This window comes from Salvelinus alpinus, chromosome 23 (assembly GCF_045679555.1).
Source record: "Salvelinus alpinus chromosome 23, SLU_Salpinus.1, whole genome shotgun sequence".
Taxonomy (NCBI): Eukaryota; Metazoa; Chordata; class Actinopteri; order Salmoniformes; family Salmonidae; genus Salvelinus; species Salvelinus alpinus.
Window position 1 is genome coordinate 3665484 of NC_092108.1, and position 21022 is coordinate 3686505.

The following is a 21022-nucleotide window of genomic DNA, read 5'->3' on the forward strand; positions in this document are numbered from 1 at the left end:
TGTAAAAAATAAGTTCTATTTGTTGCTGAAAAATGCACCATGCCTTGTTGATAACATGACCGAGCAGCGCAGATGACTGTTCTCTTTGAGACGGTGCTCCTCCCTCGCCGTTCTTTCCCCGCGGATCAGCACAATCAAATTTCCCCAATGCCTGGTGCACAAGGTAGATGGTGATTTCACTTCAGGACCAATGGAATGGTGTTAGAACGTGCAAACCCCGCCCCCACGCCCCGCCCGCACGCGTTTTCATCTTTCTGTCATGTTATTGGACGAACATCACAGGGACTTTTGGCCGACAGATCAGATAACCGTCTTCACGCAAACTGTTTATTGCTGAAGAAGCGATGCGAAGTCGGAAGTTACTTTACTCACTGAATAACTAACTATGGCACGGAGGTGAGTTACATTGTAGGCTAAATTATCACATACATGCTGTAGAATGACAATGATCCATAGCAAATAATGATAGACTTACTTTTGGCAAAATAAATATATAGTTTTAGTGCATGTTGATTGCTCAATTGTATCTTTTTTTGTGATGTTATTTTTTCGTTTGATCTTTAAATCAAACAGCCTGCTATGACAAATATTAGTTAGTTGTAGACTAATGTAAATCAAATTTGATTTGTCACATGCGCCGAATACAGCAGGTGTAGACCTTACAGCACATTTTTTAAAGTGCAAAGGTTGTTATTTTAGTCGTGAAATGGATTCCTGGTTAACAACGGCAGGTAGCCTAGCGCGGCAGGAAGCCTAGTGGTTAGAGCGTTGGACTAGTAACCGAAAAGTTGCACGATTGAATCCCCGAGCTGACAAGGTAAAACTCTGTCATTCTGCCCCTGAACAAGGCAGTTAACCCACTGTTCCTAGGCCGTCATTGTAAATAAGAATTTGTTCTTAACTGACTTCCCTCGTTAAATAAAACAACACCAGGATCAGATATGACGCTGTGGTACTGTTATTGAGTCTTTAAATAGAAGCCTGCATCTTTGGAAATCTTTCTTTGAAATTTAGACTGTTTTTGTTTGAAGAGACCCGTTAGTGAAACTTAAAAGCATAACATTTAATTTCCTCCTGTTGAACTAAAAGTGTTGACGGACGTGGTACATGGAGTTTTATAACAGCAGGAACAATATACCGAATATTGACCATGCGTCTCCATATGTAAACGTCATGTCTACTGACGTGGTTTTCATCTGGATCTGTCTTGGTTTCTGTTGACGCATCCGCCTGAATACTCAACAAAGGGGCTTAATTGTGTCAGAGTTTTAGATTAGCTACAAACAAAGACACATTCGGGACTATTAAGCACGTGTGACAAATACAATTTGATTTGAATTCATCTACAACTATATAATTAATTAGTCATAGCATGCTAGGTTTTGATTTAAAGATCAAAAACGCAAAAATATAACATCACAAAAAAAAGAAGATAAAGTTGAGCAATCAACATGCACTAAAACGATAGTTTTTGTGCCAAACAACTGTTCAGTACTAATTACTGGGTCAGCTAAACGCTGTCGGTGGCTGAAAGGGCCTTTTGATGTTCCAAGATGAAACAGCAACAGGATGTGGACATGATATTCATTAGCTCACCAAACTACACTCTGAAACCAACACAGGAAGTAGATCAGCTCAGACCGCTGCCCATTGGCTGTTTGCTGTCTGGCCCCCATTGGCTGTCTGACTCCGTTGGCTGTTTGCTGTCTGACTCCATTGGCTGTTTGCTGTCTGACTCCATTGGCTGTTTGCTGTCTGACTCCATTGGCTGTTTGCTGTCTGACTCCATTGGCTGTTTGCTGTCTGACTCCATTGGCTGTTTGCTGTCTGACCCCCATTGGCTGTTTGCTGTCTGACCCCATTGGCTGTTTGCTGTTCCACTAAGGAACTCATGATGCATTAATGGAACTCTCTGTTTCAATAGTACAACATGTTTAATGATATTCTGTAGTTATATTATGGTAGATGGGGAGTTTCCTGTCACGAGCGATTTCACAATATTTTGTGCCCTGTACTATCTGAGTTGTTTTAGATACTGAGGTTACGGGGCTGTCCTCTGGTTAGGGGTTAGGGGTTAGGGGTGGCCAAAATAGCACCAGTATCAAAAACTCTTGGGTACTGGTCTTTTCTATGAGAATGAATGGGCACTGGTCTTTTCTATGAGAATGAATGGGCACTGGTCTTTTCTATGAGAATGAATGGGCACTGGTCTTTTCTATGAGAATGAATGGGCACTGGTCTTTTCTATGAGAATGAATGGGCACTGGTCTTTTCTATGAGAATGAATGGTGACTGAATGGTGACTTTTTTAAGTGTCCCAGATGTTGTTATTTTAAGGGAATTGAATGCCACAGAGTTAACTGAATGGGGCTGTGGCTGTTAGCCCTTGGGATATGTTTATTTCCTGTTATTGGTTTATCAAACCTCCACGGTATTATCTCTGTTATAGTAGCCTCTGTCTCGGTCCCCAACAACCGGATTTTCCAGTTTTGGACATTAACAAGACAACACTCCATCTCAACTCTTCCTCTAGTTTCGGGTGTTTTCTTTTTACGCCTGCTACGTTAGGTTACCATTATAACAATGAATCAACATAGATCTACGTTAGGTTACCATTATAACAATGAATCAACATAGATCTACGTTAGGCTACCATTATAACAATGCAGAGACATAGATCTACGTTAGGCTACCATTATAACAATGCAGAGCCACCAGCTAAGTATCAACATAGATCTACGTTAGGTTACCATTTATAACAATGAATCAACATAGATCTATGTTAGGTTACCATTATAACAATGCAGAGCCACCAGCTAAGTATCAACATAGATCTACGTTAGGTTACCATTATAACAATGTATCAACATAGATCTATGTTAGGTTACCATTATAACAATGCAGAGACATAGATCTATGTAGGTTACTGGGAGAGATGGAACACAGATCTCTGTAGGTTACTGGAAAGAGATGGAACACAGATCTCTGTAGGTTACTGGAAAGAGATGGAACATAGATCTCTGTATGTTACTGGGAGAGATGGAACACAGATCTCTGTAGGTTACTGGAAAGAGATGGAACACAGATCTCTGTAGGTTACTGGAAAGAGATGGAACACAGATCTCTGTAGGTTACTGGGAGAGATGGAACATAGATCTCTGTAGGTTACTGGGAGAGATGGAACACAGATCTCTGTAGGTTACTGGGAGAGATGGAACACAGATCTCTGTAGGTTACTGGAAGAGATTAACACAGATCTCTGTAGGTTACTGGGAGAGATGGAACACAGATCTCTGTAGGTTACTGGAAGAGATGAACACAAATCTCTGTAGGTTACTAGAAGAGATGGAACACAGATCTCTGTAGGTTACTAGAAGAGATGGAACACAGATCTACGTAGGTTACTGGAAGAGATGGAACATAGATCTCTGTAGGTTACTGGAAGAGATGGAACACAGATCTCTGTAGGTTACTGGAAGAGATGGAACACAGATCTCTGTAGGTTACTGGAAGAGATGGAACACAGATCGCTGTAGGTTACTGGAAGAGATGGAACACAGATCTCTGTAGGTTACTGGAAGAGATGGAACACAGATCTCTGTAGGTTACTGGAAGAGATGGAACACAGATCTCTGTAGGTTACTGGGAGAGATGGAACACAGATCTCTGTAGGTTACTGGGAGAGATGGAGCACAGATCTCTGTAGGTTACTGGAAGAGATGGAACACAGATCTCTGTAGGTTACTGGAAGAGATGGAACACAGATCTCTGTAGGTTACTGGAAAGAGATGGAACACAGATCTCTGTAGGTTACTGGAAGAGATGGAACACAGATCTCTGTAGGTTACTGGGAGAGATGGAACACAGATCTCTGTAGGTTACTGGAAGAGATGGAACACAGATCTCTGTAGGTTACTGGAAGATATGGAACACAGATCTCTGTAGGTTACTGGAAGAGATGGAACACAGATCTCTGTAGGTTACTGGGAGAGATGGAACACAGATCTCTGTAGGTTACTGGAAGAGATGGAACACAGATCTCTGTAGGTTACTGGAAGAGATGGAACATAGATCTCTGTAGGTTACTGGGAGAGACGGAACACAGATCTCTGTAGGTTACTGGGAGAGATGGAACATAGATCTCTGTAGGTTACTGGAAGATATGGAACACAGATCTCTGTAGGTTACTGGGAGAGATGGAACACAGATCTCTGGAGGTTACTGGGAGAGATGGAACACAGATCTCTGGAGGTTACTGGAAGGAGATGGAACACAGATCTCTGTAGGTTACTGGGAGAGATGGAACACAGATCTCTGTAGGTTACTGGAAGAGATTAAAAATAGTTACTGGAAGAGATGGAACATAGATCTCCCTAGCAGTATCTCTCTACTTTTGTCCCCTCCCCTAACAATTTTATACTGTAGCATTTTATCTATAGCAAGGGTCATTTTCTTGCATTGCAATGGGAAAATATACATTTGAGTTCATATCGATGTGTGTATTGTCTGTCTGTGTATTAGTCAAGGTGTGAACCACGAGCTCTCTGAGGTTCTGAACCAGCTGTGGAGTCGGGATACAAACCGTTTAAAACCTGGGACTGACTACACCATCTCCCTACAGGTACGGATGTCAGGGTTACCGTGCTACTACTTGGCTTGTTAATCGACTCTATCTGCAAAGCACTCTGGTAGAGATAGAATGGCACCACCCAGCAGCAGGAAACACACCTCAGGGCCCGATTCAGACATAGGGGCAGGAAACACACCTCAGGGCCCGATTCAGACATAGGAGCAGGAAACACACTTCGGGGCCCGATTCAGACGTAGGAGCAGGATACACACCTAGGACCCGATTCAGACATAGGGGCAGGAAACACACCTCAGGGCACGATTCAGATATAGCAGCAGGAAACACACCTCAGGGCCCGATTCAGACATAGGAGCAGGAAACACACCTCAGGGCCCGATTCAGACATAGGAGCAGGAAACACACCTCAGGGCCCGATTCAGACTTAGGACATTTTTTCCCACATGTTTTGATTTAAGCTCTTCTCAGTATTTGGTATTCAGACTTACCTTGTGCAGGTGATCAACCATCTCTACAGGAATGGTTACCTTATGCACACATTTAATGAAAGCACTGAAAACCCTCCCACTTGGTTCAGTTTTCGTTAACTGGGGGTTTTCAGTACTTTGATCTAAAGCCATCCCTTTAAATACGATGTACCTTTTTTTAAATTTGAATTTAGGAGCACGAGATTAAATTTAGTAGCACCAGAAAATATACAGCCTATATTGGGCCTATAGGAATTCTAGTTACTTTTGAAGGACATGTTGTGCCCTAGAAACTATTTTGATTGATCCTTTATTTAGACAGGAAGTCAATGCTGTGACCAAGGTGTCTTTATTTAGACAGGGAGTCAATGCTGAGACCAAGGTGTCTTTATTTAGACAGGGAGTCAATGCTGAGACCAAGGTGTCTTTATTTAGACAGGGAGTCAATGCTGAGACCAAGGTGTCTTTATTTAGACAGGGAGTCAATGCTGAGACCAAGGTGTCTTTATTTAGACAGGGAGTCAATGCTGAGACCAAGGTGTCTTTATTTAGACAGGGAGTCAATGCTGAGACCAAGGTGTCTTTATTTAGACAGGGAGTCAATGCTGAGACCAAGGTGTCTTTATTTAGACAGGGAGTCAATGCTGAGACCAAGGTGTCTTTATTTAGACAGGGAGTCAATGCTGAGACCAAGGTGTCTTTATTTAGACAGGGAGTCAATGCTGAGACCAAGGTGTCTTTATTTAGACAGGGAGTCAATGCTGAGACCAAGGTGTCTTTATTTAGACAGGGAGTCAATGCTGAGACCAAGGTGTCTTTATTTAGACAGGGAGTCAATGCTGAGACCAAGGTGTCTTTATTTAGACAGGGAGTCAATGCTGAGACCAAGGTGTCTTTATTTAGACAGGGAGTCAATGCTGAGACCAAGGTGTCTTTATTTAGACAGGGAGTCAATGCTGAGACCAAGGTGTCTTTATTTAGACAGGGAGTCAATGCTGAGACCAAGGTGTCTTTATTTAGACAGGGAGTCAATGCTGAGACCAAGGTGTCTTTATTTAGACAGGGAGTCAATGCTGAGACCAAGGTGTCTTTATTTAGACAGGGAGTCAATGCTGAGACCGAGGTCTAGAGGGTCCCCTAACGACCGTCTGAAACGTTCTAGAGGGTCCCCTAACGACCGTCTGAAACGCCGTAGAGGGTCCCCTAACGACCGTCTGAAACGTTCTAGAGGGTCCCCTAACGACCGTCTGAAATGCCCTAGAGGGTCCCCTAACGACCGTCTGAAACGCCCTAGAGACACCAATTCCTCCAATTTTAAAATGTATTGTAGATCATTCCACACGTAAGGTGGAAGGAAATGAAAAGCTGATCTACCTAACTCTTTAGAAACCAAAGGAGTCTCCAGAGTTAACCAACCCTGTGAAGGGGTTTGATAACTTGTCATTTTAAATCTTACCAGTGACGTGAGGTAAGTTGGAAGTTTGTGGAGCAGGGCTTTGTAAACAGAAAGAGGGTAATGATGTGATCTACCTGACTTTTAAAGTGGTCCAGACAATCTTTTGCAACACTGTAAATACATACGTTTTTATTATAAAACCTAAAATTCATTTGTGAAATATTAGGTTTTTTAAATTGTACAAAAGCACTATTTTCCTTTTTGAGATGCGTGACATTTGAAAATGGTATACTCTCTCTTTAAAAACATCAGGTTTGTGATGACTACATGCAAGAGATCTGTCATTCATTAATTCCAAAGGAATACCTGACTGGTACACATGCTTCAAGGTCAGAATACCCATCGAGGGGTTAATGAAGTTGCCACTACGTGTAACTCTGGTCTGAATCCCCCTAGAGAGGCAGGTAACGTGACTGAGAGCTAGCTATCCAAATAAAGACAGGAAGGAATGCTTAGCATTGACTCCCTGTCTAAATAAAGACACCCTGGTCTCAGCATTGACTCCCTGTCTAAATAAAGACACCTTGGTCTCAGCATTGACTCCCTGTCTACATAAAGACCCCTTGGGCTCAGCATTGACTCCCTGTCTAAATAAAGACCCCTCGGTCTCAGCATTGACTCCCTGTCTAAATAAAGACACCTTGGTCTCAGCATTGACTCCCTGTCTAAATAAAGACACCTTGGTCTCAGCATTGACTCCCTGTCTACATAAAGACCCCTTGGTCTCAGCATTGACTCCCTGTCTAAATAAAGACACCTTGGTCTCAGCATTGTCTCCCTGTCTAAATAAACACACCTTGGTCTCAGCATTGACTCCCTGTCTAAATAAAGACACCTTGGTCTCAGCATTGACTCCCTGTCTAAATAAACACACCTTGGTCTCAGCATTGACTCCCTGTCTAAATAAAGACACCTTGGTCTCAGCATTGACTCCCTGTCTAAATAAAGACACCTTGGTCTCAGCATTGACTCCCTGTCTAAATAAAGACCCCTCGGTCTCAGCATTGACTCCCTGTCTAAATAAAGACCCCTCGGTCTCAGCATTGACTCCCTGTCTAAATAAAGACACCTTGGTCTCAGCATCGACTCCCTGTCTAAATAAAGACACCTTGGTCTCAGCATTGACTCCCTGTCTAAATAATGCTTATTCAGGGTTGAGGTCAGGCCCACAGAGTAGTTTTCATTGTGTTGTTGGGAGATGTGATGGTCTTATTCATACAGTATGTTTGTCTATCCAGGGAAAGGCAGGTTACGTGGCCCAGGGTAGTAACACTGCCAGAGACATGGCTAGGGCTCCTCTGTTTGCTAATGTCAACGAGGGCAAACTGAAAAACATCAAGACCTACGCCTGTAAGTCCTTCTACCTCCACTCTCCTTTCCTTCACTCCACCCTTTCTCCACTCTCCTTTCCTCCACTCTCCTTTCCTTCACTCCACCCTTTCTCGACTCTCCTTTCCTTCACTCCTCCCTTCCTTCACTCCTCCCTTCCTCCACTCCTCCTTTCCTTCACTCCTCCCTTCCTTCACTCCTCCCTTCCTCCACTCCTTTCCTTTCCTTCACTTCTCCCTTCCTTCACTCCTCCCTTCCTTCACTCCTCCCTTCCTCCTCTCTACCTTCTCTCCTCTCTTCCTGTTATTGAAGGCATTACCTCCTCTCTTCCTGTTATTGAAGGCATTACCTCCTCTCTTCCTGTTATTCAAGGCATTACCTCCTCTCTTCCTGTTATTGAAGGCATTACCTCCTCTCTTCCTGTTATTGAAGGCATTACCTCCTCTCTTCCTGTTATTGAAGGCATAGCCAGTATTTCACAAAGCGTTCTTCAGAGTGATATATGTTCCTTCTCTGCAGTGTTCATGCGTCTCCTGGACAACTATGAGATGTCTACAGGCGTGTCGGAGACCGTCACCTCTGAGGAGCTGATGGAGAACGATCTCTTCCTCAATGCCATTCTGGAGACCGAGGTCATGAAGGTAGTGTGTGTGTGTGTGATCTGGCGCTGTGTGCCCACAGGTAAAAGTGGGGGTTATAGTCTACTCCTTATTGCTTGGTTGAGCACATATTGCTATGTTCTGTCGTCATTTAGATCCATAGCCAGGACTCCTGGAGACGGGCCCTTAACCTGTCTGTTCAGACCAGGACTCCTGGAGACGGGCCCTTAACCTGTCTGTTCTGGACAGGACTCCTGGAGACGGGCCCTTAACCTGTCTGTTCAGGACCAGGACTCCTGGAGACAGGCCCTTAACCTGTCTGTTCAGACCAGGACTCCTGGAGACGGGCCCTTAACCTGTCTGTTCAGACCAGGACTCCTGGAGACAGGTCCTTAACATGTCTGTTCTGGACAGGACTCCTGGAGACGGGCCCTTAACCTGTCTGTTCAGACCAGGACTCCTGGAGACAGGTCCTTAACCTGTCTGTTCAGGACAGGACTCCTGGAGACGGGCCCTTAACCTGTCTGTTCTGGACAGGACTCCTGGAGACGGGCCCTTAACATGTCTGTTCAGGACAGGACTCCTGGAGACGGGCCCTTAACATGTCTGTTCAGGACAGGACTCCTGGAGACGGGCCCTTAACCTGTCTGTTCAGACCAGGACTCCTGGAGACGGGCCCTTAACCTGTCTGTTCTGGACAGGACTCCTGGAGACGGGCCCTTAACATGTCTGTTCAGGACAGGACTCCTGGAGACGGGCCCTTAACCTGTCTGTTCAGACCAGGACTCCTGGAGACGGGCCCTTAACCTGTCTGTTCTGGACAGGACTCCTGGAGACGGGCCCTTAACATGTCTGTTCAGGACAGGACTCCTGGAGACGGGCCCTTAACCTGTCTGTTCAGACCAGGACTCCTGGAGACGGGCCCTTAACCTGTCTGTTCAGACCAGGACTCCTGGAGACGGGCCCTTAACCTGTCTGTTCTGGACAGGACTCCTGGAGACGGGCCCTTAACCTGTCTGTTCAGGACCAGGACTCCTGGAGACAGGCCCTTAACCTGTCTGTTCAGACCAGGACTCCTGGAGACGGGCCCTTAACCTGTCTGTTCAGACCAGGACTCCTGGAGACAGGTCCTTAACATGTCTGTTCTGGACAGGACTCCTGGAGACGGGCCCTTAACCTGTCTGTTCAGACCAGGACTCCTGGAGACAGGTCCTTAACCTGTCTGTTCAGGACAGGACTCCTGGAGACGGGCCCTTAACCTGTCTGTTCTGGACAGGACTCCTGGAGACGGGCCCTTAACATGTCTGTTCAGGACAGGACTCCTGGAGACGGGCCCTTAACATGTCTGTTCAGGACAGGACTCCTGGAGACGGGCCCTTAACCTGTCTGTTCAGACCAGGACTCCTGGAGACGGGCCCTTAACCTGTCTGTTCTGGACAGGACTCCTGGAGACGGGCCCTTAACATGTCTGTTCAGGACAGGACTCCTGGAGACGGGCCCTTAACCTGTCTGTTCAGACCAGGACTCCTGGAGACGGGCCCTTAACCTGTCTGTTCTGGACAGGACTCCTGGAGACGGGCCCTTAACATGTCTGTTCAGGACAGGACTCCTGGAGACGGGCCCTTAACCTGTCTGTTCAGACCAGGACTCCTGGAGACGGGCCCTTAACCTGTCTGTTCTGGACAGGACTCCTGGAGACGGGCCCTTAACCTGTCTGTTCAGGACCAGGACTCCTGGAGACAGGCCCTTAACCTGTCTGTTCAGACCAGGACTCCTGGAGACGGGCCCTTAACCTGTCTGTTCAGACCAGGACTCCTGGAGACAGGTCCTTAACATGTCTGTTCTGGACAGGACTCCTGGAGACGGGCCCTTAACCTGTCTGTTCAGACCAGGACTCCTGGAGACAGGTCCTTAACCTGTCTGTTCAGGACAGGACTCCTGGAGACGGGCCCTTAACCTGTCTGTTCTGGACAGGACTCCTGGAGACGGGCCCTTAACATGTCTGTTCAGGACAGGACTCCTGGAGACGGGCCCTTAACATGTCTGTTCAGGACAGGACTCCTGGAGACGGGCCCTTAACCTGTCTGTTCAGACCAGGACTCCTGGAGACGGGCCCTTAACCTGTCTGTTCTGGACAGGACTCCTGGAGACGGGCCCTTAACATGTCTGTTCAGGACAGGACTCCTGGAGACGGGCCCTTAACCTGTCTGTTCAGACCAGGACTCCTGGAGACGGGCCCTTAACCTGTCTGTTCTGGACAGGACTCCTGGAGACGGGCCCTTAACATGTCTGTTCAGGACAGGACTCCTGGAGACGGGCCCTTAACCTGTCTGTTCAGACCAGGACTCCTGGAGACGGGCCCTTAACATGTCTGTTCAGGACAGGACTCCTGGAGACGGGCCCTTAACCTGTCTGTTCTGGACAGGACTCCTGGAGACAGGCCCTTAACCTGTCTGTTCTGGACAGGACTCCTGGAGACGGGCCCTTAACATGTCTGTTCAGGACAGGACTCCTGGAGACGGGCCCTTAACCTGTCTGTTCAGACCAGGACTCCTGGAGACGGGCCCTTAACATGTCTGTTCTGGACAGGCCCTTAACCTGTCTGTTCTGGACAGGACTCCTGGAGACAGGTCCTTAACCTGTCTGTTCTGGACAGGACTCCTGGAGACAGGCCCTTAACCTGTCTGTTCAGACCAGGACTCCTGGAGACGGGCCCTTAACCTGTCTGTTCAGACCAGGACTCCTGGAGACGGGCCCTTAACCTGTCTGTTCAGACCAGGACTCCTGGAGACGGGCCCTTAACCTGTCTGTTCAGACCAGGACTCCTGGAGACGGGCCCTTAACCTGTCTGTTCAGACCAGGACTCCTGGAGACGGGCCCTTAACCTGTCTGTTCTGGACAGGACTCCTGGAGACAGGTCCTTAACATGTCTGTTCTGGACAGGACTCCTGGAGACAGGCCCTTAACCTGTCTGTTCAGGACAGGACTCCTGGAGACAGGCCCTTAACATGTCTGTTCTGGACAGGACTCCTGGAGACAGGCCCTTAACCTGTCTGTTCTGGACAGGACTCCTGGAGACGGGTCCTTAACATGTCTGTTCTGGACAGGACTCCTGGAGACGGGCCCTTAACCTGTCTGTTCTGGACAGGACTCCTGGAGACGGGCCCTTAACCTGTCTGTTCAGGACCAGGACTCCTGGAGACGGGCCCTTAACCTGTCTGTTCTGGACAGGCCCTTAACCTGTCTGTTCTGAACAGGACTCCTGGAGACGGGCCCTTAACATGTCTGTTCAGGACCAGGACTCCTGGAGACGGGCCCTTAACCTGTCTGTTCAGACCAGGACTCCTGGAGACAGGCCCTTAACCTGTCTGTTCAGGACAGGACTCCTGGAGACGGGCCCTTAACCTATCTGTTCAGGAAAGGACTCCTGGAGACGGGCCCTTAACCTGTCTGTTCAGGACAGGACTCCTGGAGACGGGCCCTTAACCTGTCTGTTCAGACCAGGACTCCTGGAGACGGGCCCTTAACCTGTCTGTTCTGAACAGGACTCCTGGAGACGGGCCCTTAACCTGTCTGTTCAGGACCAGGACTCCTGGAGACAGGCCCTTAACCTGTCTGTTCTGGACAGGCCCTTAACCTGTCTGTTCAGACCAGGACTCCTGGAGACGGGCCCTTAACCTATCTGTTCAGGACCAGGACTCCTGGAGACAGGCCCTTAACCTGTCTGTTCAGGACAGGACTCCTGGAGACGGGCCCTTAACCTGTCTGTTCAGGACAGGACTCCTGGAGACGGGCCCTTAACCTGTCTGTTCAGGACCAGGACTCCTGGAGACAGGCCCTTAACCTGTCTGTTCTGGACAGGCCCTTAACCTGTCTGTTCAGACCAGGACTCCTGGAGACGGGCCCTTAACCTGTCTGTTCAGGACAGGACTCCTGGAGACGGGCCCTTAACATGTCTGTTCAGACCAGGACTCCTGGAGACGGGCCCTTAACCTGTCTGTTCTGGACAGGCCCTTAACCTGTCTGTTCTGGACAGGACTCCTGGAGACAGGCCCTTAACCTGTCTGTTCAGGACCAGGACTCCTGGAGACAGGCCCTTAACCTGTCTGTTCTGGACAGGCCCTTAACCTGTCTGTTCTGGACAGGACTCCTGGAGACAGGCCCTTAACCTGTCTGTTCAGGACCAGGACTCCTGGAGACAGGCCCTTAACCTATCTGTTCAGGACAGGACTCCTGGAGACGGGCCCTTAACCTATCTGTTCAGGACAGGACTCCTGGAGACGGGCCCTTAACCTGTCTGTTCAGGACAGGACTCCTGGAGACGGGCCCTTAACCTGTCTGTTCAGGACCAGGACTCCTGGAGACGGGCCCTTAACATGTCTGTTCTGGACAGGCCCTTAACCTGTCTGTTCAGACCAGGACTTCTGGAGACGGGCCCTTAACCTGTCTGTTCAGGACCAGGACTCCTGGAGACGGGCCCTTAACCTGTCTGTTCAGGACCAGGACTCCTGGAGACGGGCCCTTAACATGTCTGTTCTGGACAGGCCCTTAACCTGTCTGTTCTGAACAGGACTCCTGGAGACGGGCCCTTAACATGTCTGTTCAGGACCAGGACTCCTGGAGACGGGCCCTTAACCTGTCTGTTCAGACCAGGACTCCTGGAGACAGGCCCTTAACCTGTCTGTTCAGGACAGGACTCCTGGAGACGGGCCCTTAACCTATCTGTTCAGGAAAGGACTCCTGGAGACGGGCCCTTAACCTGTCTGTTCAGGACAGGACTCCTGGAGACGGGCCCTTAACCTGTCTGTTCAGGACCAGGACTCCTGGAGACGGGCCCTTAACCTGTCTGTTCTGGACAGGCCCTTAACCTGTCTGTTCAGACCAGGACTCCTGGAGACGGGCCCTTAACCTATCTGTTCAGGACCAGGACTCCTGGAGACAGGCCCTTAACCTGTCTGTTCAGGACAGGACTCCTGGAGACGGGCCCTTAACCTGTCTGTTCAGGACAGGACTCCTGGAGACGGGCCCTTAACCTGTCTGTTCAGGACCAGGACTCCTGGAGACAGGCCCTTAACCTGTCTGTTCTGGACAGGCCCTTAACCTGTCTGTTCAGACCAGGACTCCTGGAGACGGGCCCTTAACCTGTCTGTTCAGGACAGGACTCCTGGAGACGGGCCCTTAACATGTCTGTTCAGACCAGGACTCCTGGAGACGGGCCCTTAACCTGTCTGTTCTGGACAGGCCCTTAACCTATCTGTTCTGGACAGGACTCCTGGAGACAGGCCCTTAACCTGTCTGTTCAGGACCAGGACTCCTGGAGACAGGCCCTTAACCTGTCTGTTCTGGACAGGCCCTTAACCTATCTGTTCAGGACAGGACTCCTGGAGACGGGCCCTTAACCTGTCTGTTCAGGACAGGACTCCTGGAGACGGGCCCTTAACCTGTCTGTTCAGGACCAGGACTCCTGGAGACGGGCCCTTAACCTGTCTGTTCTGGACAGGACTCCTGGAGACAGGCCCTTAACCTGTCTGTTCTGGACAGGCCCTTAACCTGTCTGTTCTGAACAGGACTCCTGGAGACGGGCCCTTAACCTGTCTGTTCAGACCAGGACTCCTGGAGACGGGCCCTTAACCTGTCTGTTCTGAACAGGACTCCTGGAGACGGGCCCTTAACATGTCTGTTCTGGACAGGCCCTTAACCTGTCTGTTCTGGACAGGCCCTTAACCTGTCTGTTCAGACCAGGACTCCTGGAGACGGGCCCTTAACCTGTCTGTTCAGACCAGGACTCCTGGAGACAGGCCCTTAACCTGTCTGTTCAGACCAGGACTCCTGGAGACGGGCCCTTAACCTGTCTGTTCTGGACAGGACTCCTGGAGACGGGCCCTTAACCTGTCTGTTCTGGACAGGACTCCTGGAGACGGGCCCTTAACATGTCTGTTCAGACCAGGACTCCTGGAGACGGGCCCTTAACCTGTCTGTTCAGACCAGGACTCCTGGAGACGGGCCCTTAACCTGTCTGTTCAGGACAGGACTCCTGGAGACAGGCCCTTAACCTGTCTGTTCTGGACAGGACTCCTGGAGACGGGCCCTTAACCTATCTGTTCAGGACCAGGACTCCTGGAGACAGGCCCTTAACATGTCTGTTCTGGACAGGACTCCTGGAGACAGGCCCTTAACCTGTCTGTTCAGACCAGGACTCCTGGAGACGGGCCCTTAACATGTCTGTTCAGACCAGGACTCCTGGAGACGGGCCCTTAACCTGTCTGTTCTGGACAGGCCCTTAACCTGTCTGTTCTGGACAGGACTCCTGGAGACGGGCCCTTAACCTGTCTGTTCTGGACAGGACTCCTGGAGACGGGCCCTTAACCTGTCTGTTCAGACCAGGACTCCTGGAGACGGGCCCTTAACCTGTCTGTTCAGGCCAGGACTCCTGGAGACGGGCCCTTAACCTGTCTGTTCAGACCAGGACTCCTGGAGACGGGCCCTTAACCTGTCTGTTCTGGACAGGACTCCTGGAGACGGGCCCTTAACATGTCTGTTCAGACCAGGACTCCTGGAGACGGGCCCTTAACCTGTCTGTTCTGAACAGGACTCCTGGAGACGGGCCCTTAACATGTCTGTTCAGACCAGGACTCCTGGAGACGGGCCCTTAACCTGTCTGTTCAGACCAGGACTCCTGGAGACGGGCCCTTAACCTGTCTGTTCTGGACAGGACTCCTGGAGACGGGTCCTTAACATGTCTGTTCTGGACAGGACTCCTGGAGACGGGCCCTTAACCTGTCTGTTCAGGACAGGACTCCTGGAGACAGGCCCTTAACCTGTCTGTTCTGGACAGGACTCCTGGTCTGGACAGGACTCCTGGAGACAGGTCCTTAACATGTCTGTTCTGGACAGGACTCCTGGAGACAGGCCCTTAACCTGTCTGTTCAGGACAGGACTCCTGGAGACAGGCCCTTAACCTGTCTGTTCTGGACAGGACTCCTGGTCTGGACAGGACTCCTGGAGACAGGTCCTTAACATGTCTGTTCTGGACAGGACTCCTGGAGACAGGCCCTTAACCTGTCTGTTCAGGACAGGACTCCTGGAGACAGGCCCTTAACCTGTCTGTTCAGACCAGGACTCCTGGAGACAGGTCCTTAACATGTCTGTTCTGGACAGGACTCCTGGAGACAGGCCCTTAACCTGTCTGTTCAGGACAGGACTCCTGGAGACAGGCCCTTAACCTGTCTGTTCTGGACAGGACTCCTGGAGACAGGCCCTTAACATGTCTGTTCTGGACAGGACTCCTGGAGACAGGCCCTTAACATGTCTGTTCAGGACAGGACTCCTGGAGACGGGCCCTTAACCTGTCTGTTCTGGACAGGACTCCTGGAGACAGGCCCTTAACCTGTCTGTTCAGACCAGGACTCCTGGAGACAGGCCCTTAACCTGTCTGTTCAGACCAGGACTCCTGGAGACGGGCCCTTAACCTGTCTGTTCAGACCAGGACTCCTGGAGACGGGCCCTTAACCTGTCTGTTCAGGACAGGACTCCTGGAGACAGGCCCTTAACCTGTCTGTTCTGGACAGGACTCCTGGTCTGGACAGGACTCCTGGAGACGGGCCCTTAACATGTCTGTTCAGACCAGGACTCCTGGAGACGGGCCCTTAACCTGTCTGTTCAGACCAGGACTCCTGGAGACGGGCCCTTAACCTGTCTGTTCAGGACAGGACTCCTGGAGACAGGCCCTTAACCTGTCTGTTCTGGACAGGCCCTTAACCTGTCTGTTCTGAACAGGACTCCTGGAGAAGGGCCCTTAACATGTCTGTTCAGACCAGGACTCCTGGAGACGGGCCCTTAACCTGTCTGTTCAGACCAGGACTCCTGGAGACAGGCCCTTAACCTGTCTGTTCAGACCAGGACTCCTGAAAACAGGCCCTTAACCTGTCTGTTCAGACCAGGACTCCTGGAGACAGGCCCTTAACCTGTCTGTTCAGACCAGGACTCCTGGAGACGGGTCCTTATCCTACATGAGTTAATCAGATGGTGTTCTGTCATTGTGGACCTGTGTTTTGTCTTGTTACTTTGTCTCAGGTATAGATTCCACAATGTGTACTGATGTGTCGGTCTAATCCTTGTGTGTGTGTGTGTGTCAGTGTGCCCACAAGTACCTGGTGAGTAAGGGTCAGTCCCCGTCAGACCAGCAGCAGTTCAAGAGACAGCTCTATGACATGTGGTTCAGACTCTATCACCGAGACCGGAGTGGAGGGTGAGTGTGTGGTGTCGGGGGATTTCATATTTATTATGCCCGAATACAGCGAGGAGTTTGAGCGTGTTTTAGTTGTACCTGTATGTGTGTGAAAGAGACAGAGACACGCAGGGGGAGAGAGAGAGAGAGAGAGAGAGAGACACGCAGGGGGAGAGAGAGAGAGAGACACGCAGAGGGAGAGAGAGAGAGAGAGAGAGAGAGACACGCAGGGGGAGAGAGAGAGAGAGACACGCAGAGGGAGAGAGAGAGAGAGACACGCAGGGGGAGAGAGAGAGAGAGACACGCAGGGGGAGAGAGAGAGAGAGACACGCAGGGGGAGAGAGAGAGAGAGACACGCAGAGGGAGAGAGAGAGAGACACGCAGGGGGAGAGAGAGAGAGAGACACGCAGGGGGAGAGAGAGAGAGACAAGCAGGGGGAGAGAGAGAGAGAGCACGCAGGGGGAGAGAGAGAGAGAGACACGCAGGGGGAGAGAGAGAGAGAGACACGCAGGGGGAGGAGAGAGAGAGACACGCAGGGGGAGAGAGAGAGAGAGAGAGAGAGAGACACGCAGAGGGAGAGAGAGAGAGAGAGAGAGAGACACGCAGAGGGAGAGAGAGAGAGAGAGAGAGAGAGACACGCAGGGGGAGAGAGAGAGAGAGAGAGAGAGAGAGACACGCAGGGGGAGAGAGAGAGAGAGAGAGAGAGAGAGAGAGAGACACGCAGGGGGAGAGAGAGAGAGAGAGAGAGAGAGACACGCAGGGAGAGAGAGAGAGAGAGAGAGAGAGAGACACGCAGGGGGAGAGAGAGAGAGAGAGAGAGAGAGACACGCAGGGGGAGAGAGAGAGAGAGAGAGAGAGAGAGACACGCAGGGGGAGAGAGAGAGAGAGAGAGAGAGAGACACGCAGGGGGAGAGAGAGAGAGAGAGAGAGAGAGAGAGAGAGAGACACGCAGGGGGAGAGAGAGAGAGAGACAGAGAGAGAGAGAGAGACAAGGACCGAGACAGAGAGAGAGACAAGGACCGAGACAGAGAGAGAGAGACAAGGACCGAGACAGAGAGAGAGAGACAAGGACCGAGACAGAGAGAGAGAGACAAGGACCGAGACAGAGAGAGAGAGACAAGGACCGAGACAGAGAGAGACACAAGGACCGAGACTGATTATATATTTTCTTATGTTTCCAATACAGTGAGGACTCATGTGGTTTTGAGCATGTGTTTGTTGGTGAGTCTAAGTATGGGAAGGAGATCACAGGGTTCCACAACTGGGTTCAGTTCTATCTGCAGGAGAAGCATGGCAATGTGGACTACAAGGGTTACAAGGCCCAGGGCAACAGAAACACTGTAAGACATTCTAGAACAATCTCCCTATGTTATCAGCAGAGTTACATTTCACAGGTCTATACACAAGATAATTGTTTTCAGAAATGTAGCCTATGGTTGTTGTCTTGCTTTGGTAATTAGTTCAACTTTTGTGTGTGTTGTTTTTAGTATTTACATTTTACTGACTAATTTCAAGACACCCAAACTGTGACTACCACTGTAAACTTCCCAAATCATACATTATATTTAGCCGTATTGTTACGTACACCACATGACACGTTTATCACATGTTGTTATAATCATTAGTGGTTAGAGTGTAGGGGCGGCAGGTAGCCTAGTGGTTAGAGTGGAGAGGTGGCAGGTAGCCTAGTGGTTAGAGTGTAGGGGCGGCAGGTAGCCTAGTGGTTAGAGTGTAGGGGCGGCAGGTAGCCTAGTGGTTAGAGTGTAGGGGCGGCAGGTAGCCTAGTGGTTAGAGTGTAGAGGCGGCAGGTAGCCTAGTGGTTAGAGTGTAGGGTCGGAAGGTAGCCTAGTGGTTAGAGTGTAGGAGGTGGCAGGTAGCCTAGTGGTTAGAGCGTTGGCCCAGTAACCGGAAGGTTGCTGGATCGAATCCCAGAGGCGACAAGGTAAGAATCTGTCGTTTTGACCTCTCTCTGCAGCCAGATGAGGATGACCACGTTCTAAACCTGCAGTTCAGCTGGAAGGGCCTGGTCAAGCCTGTGGGAAGCTCCTTCATCGGGGTCAGCCCAGAGTTCGAGGTCGCCCTCTTCACCATCCTCTTCCTCGCGTCGACTGAGAAGGTGAGTGGTTGCGTAAGTGACCACACGGGGCTCAAACCTGGGTCTATTAGATAACCATGGCCTGTAGTGCTGAAGCCTAGGCCCTAGAAGACATTAGCTTGGGGAGCTAATGCTAGTTCTCAGATCTCAGGCCATGGTTCCCTGAACCACCCTGATGACACGTCTTATCAACCCGAAGTCATCATAGCTAACATTATCCCTCCAGGCTGAATAAACTACTGTTCTGACCAGTATAACATTACCCCTCCAGGCTGAATAAACTACTGTTCTGACCAGCATAACATTACCCCTCCAGGCTGAATAAACTACTGTTCTGACCAGTATAACATTACCCCTCCAGGCTGAATAAACTACTGTTCTGACCAGTATAACATTACCCCTCCAGGCTGAATAAACTACTGTTCTGACCAGCATAACATTACCCCTCCAGACTGAATAAACTACTGTTCTGACCAGCATAACATTACCCCTCCAGGCTGAATAAACTACTGTTCTGACCAGCATAACATTACCCCTCCAGGCTGAATAAACTACTGTTCTGACCAGCATAACATTACCCCTCCAGACTGAATACACTACTGTTCTGACCAGCATAACATTACCCCTCCAGGCTGAATAAACTACTGTTCTGACCAGCATAACATTACCCCTCCAGGCTGAATAAACTACTGTTCTGACCAGCATAACATTACCCCTCCAGGCTGAATAAACTACTGTTCTGACCAGTATAACATTACCCCTCCAGGCTGAATAATCTACTGTTCTGACCAGCATAACATTACCCCTCCAGGCTGAATAAACTACTGTTCTGACCAGTATAACATTACCCCTCCAGGCTGAATAAACTACTGTTCTGACCAGTATAACATTACCCCTCCAGGCTGAATAAACTACTGTTCTGACCAGCATAACATTACCCCTCCAGGCTGAATAAACTACTGTTCTGACCAGCATAACATTACCCCTCCAGGCTGAATAAACTACTGTTCTGACCAGCATAACATTACCCCTCCAGACTGAATAAACTACTGTTCTGACCAGCATAACATTACCCCTCCAGGCTGAATAAACTACTGTTCTGACCAGTATAACATTACCCCTCCAGTATAGTTCTGGAAAAGGTTGTGAATTGGGATGCAGCCCAACGTTGGTGTTAATGAGGAGAACCCTAGCCAGTATATAAATGGGTGGATGTATTGGCTAACGTTAGCCTTGTGGTTTATGTACAGGTGACCACGGTCGTGGTGAAGGTGGACGAGTACCTGCTAGAGATGGTGGTGTATCGTCAGGGGCGATCCATCGGAACCTCCTACCCCAAACTACTCAGCAGCAACAACAGGGACCTGTAGTGGGGAGATCTACGCACCCTGATTCTGAAAGCAGAGGCCCAAATGGAACCCTATTCCCTATGTAGTGCACTGCTTTTTACCAGGGCCCTTAGGGCTAGTAGTGCACTATATAGGGGATAGGGTGCCACTTGGGGCCTAGACAGAATCATCTGCTATTTTAAAGGTTGATCATTGTCGTGTACTTGTTTTTGACTCCATATTGTTATTAGGTCGTGTTCTCCTCCAATCAAATTCTTAACCTCATTCCCGGGTTCAATTACTAATTACAAATCCTGGATCATTCATCATTTGCTCTAAACTATTATATTAGAGATTACAGTTGATAAAGGACCAGAATTGTGTCTCTCTCTGCTACCAGCTCTCCTTTCTGTCCTGAATATTCAATACTGGTCCTTGGTCTTTCACAAAGCAGAGGGCTGTTTATATTTACAGTTAAGAACATTTTGTTAGGCATTTTGACAGTCCATTAAAACCAAGATTTACTATGATAGGAACCTGATTGTCTAACATTATATTGACAGTGTTGTACTCTTCTGAATTGTATTTAACATATTATTCGTTTGTTATGATTACGGGGCCATATGTCAAGTTTGGAGGCATTTCCCCATTTCAATTTCTACTTGAAGAAAATAAAACATGTTTACAAGTATACTATTTTACCTTCTTCTGTACTTTTATTTTGAAGATTAAAACAAGCAATGGTTACAGAACATGTCTTCCTGGCAGAAAACAATACAAGCATGGCAGACTAGCGTATGTTAAACTACAATTTCCATGGAAAGATCTCAGGTTTATTTGATTCAATAGTAGTTGGTTACATGAATGATGCATCGAACGTAATCATGATCTGCCTAAGAACAGGTCTGTATTGAGGAATGTAATAATGAAATA

At 49.1% G+C, this 21022-nt stretch overlaps 1 protein-coding gene across 1 annotated transcript; it reads left to right on the forward strand.

The window, feature by feature from the left end:
- The first annotated feature begins 281 nt into the window (after nt 1-281).
- On the forward strand, nt 282-20785 carry LOC139550084 (uridylate-specific endoribonuclease C-like). The gene is made up of 8 exons (XM_071360705.1): nt 282-396; nt 4522-4621; nt 7750-7861; nt 8360-8481; nt 16575-16687; nt 17853-18006; nt 18642-18782; nt 20012-20785. The coding sequence occupies exons 1-8, from the start codon at nt 386-388 to the stop codon at nt 20129-20131; spliced, it is 873 nt and encodes a 290-aa protein (XP_071216806.1). The 5' UTR covers nt 282-385; the 3' UTR covers nt 20132-20785.
- The last annotated feature ends 237 nt before the right edge of the window (nt 20786-21022 follow it).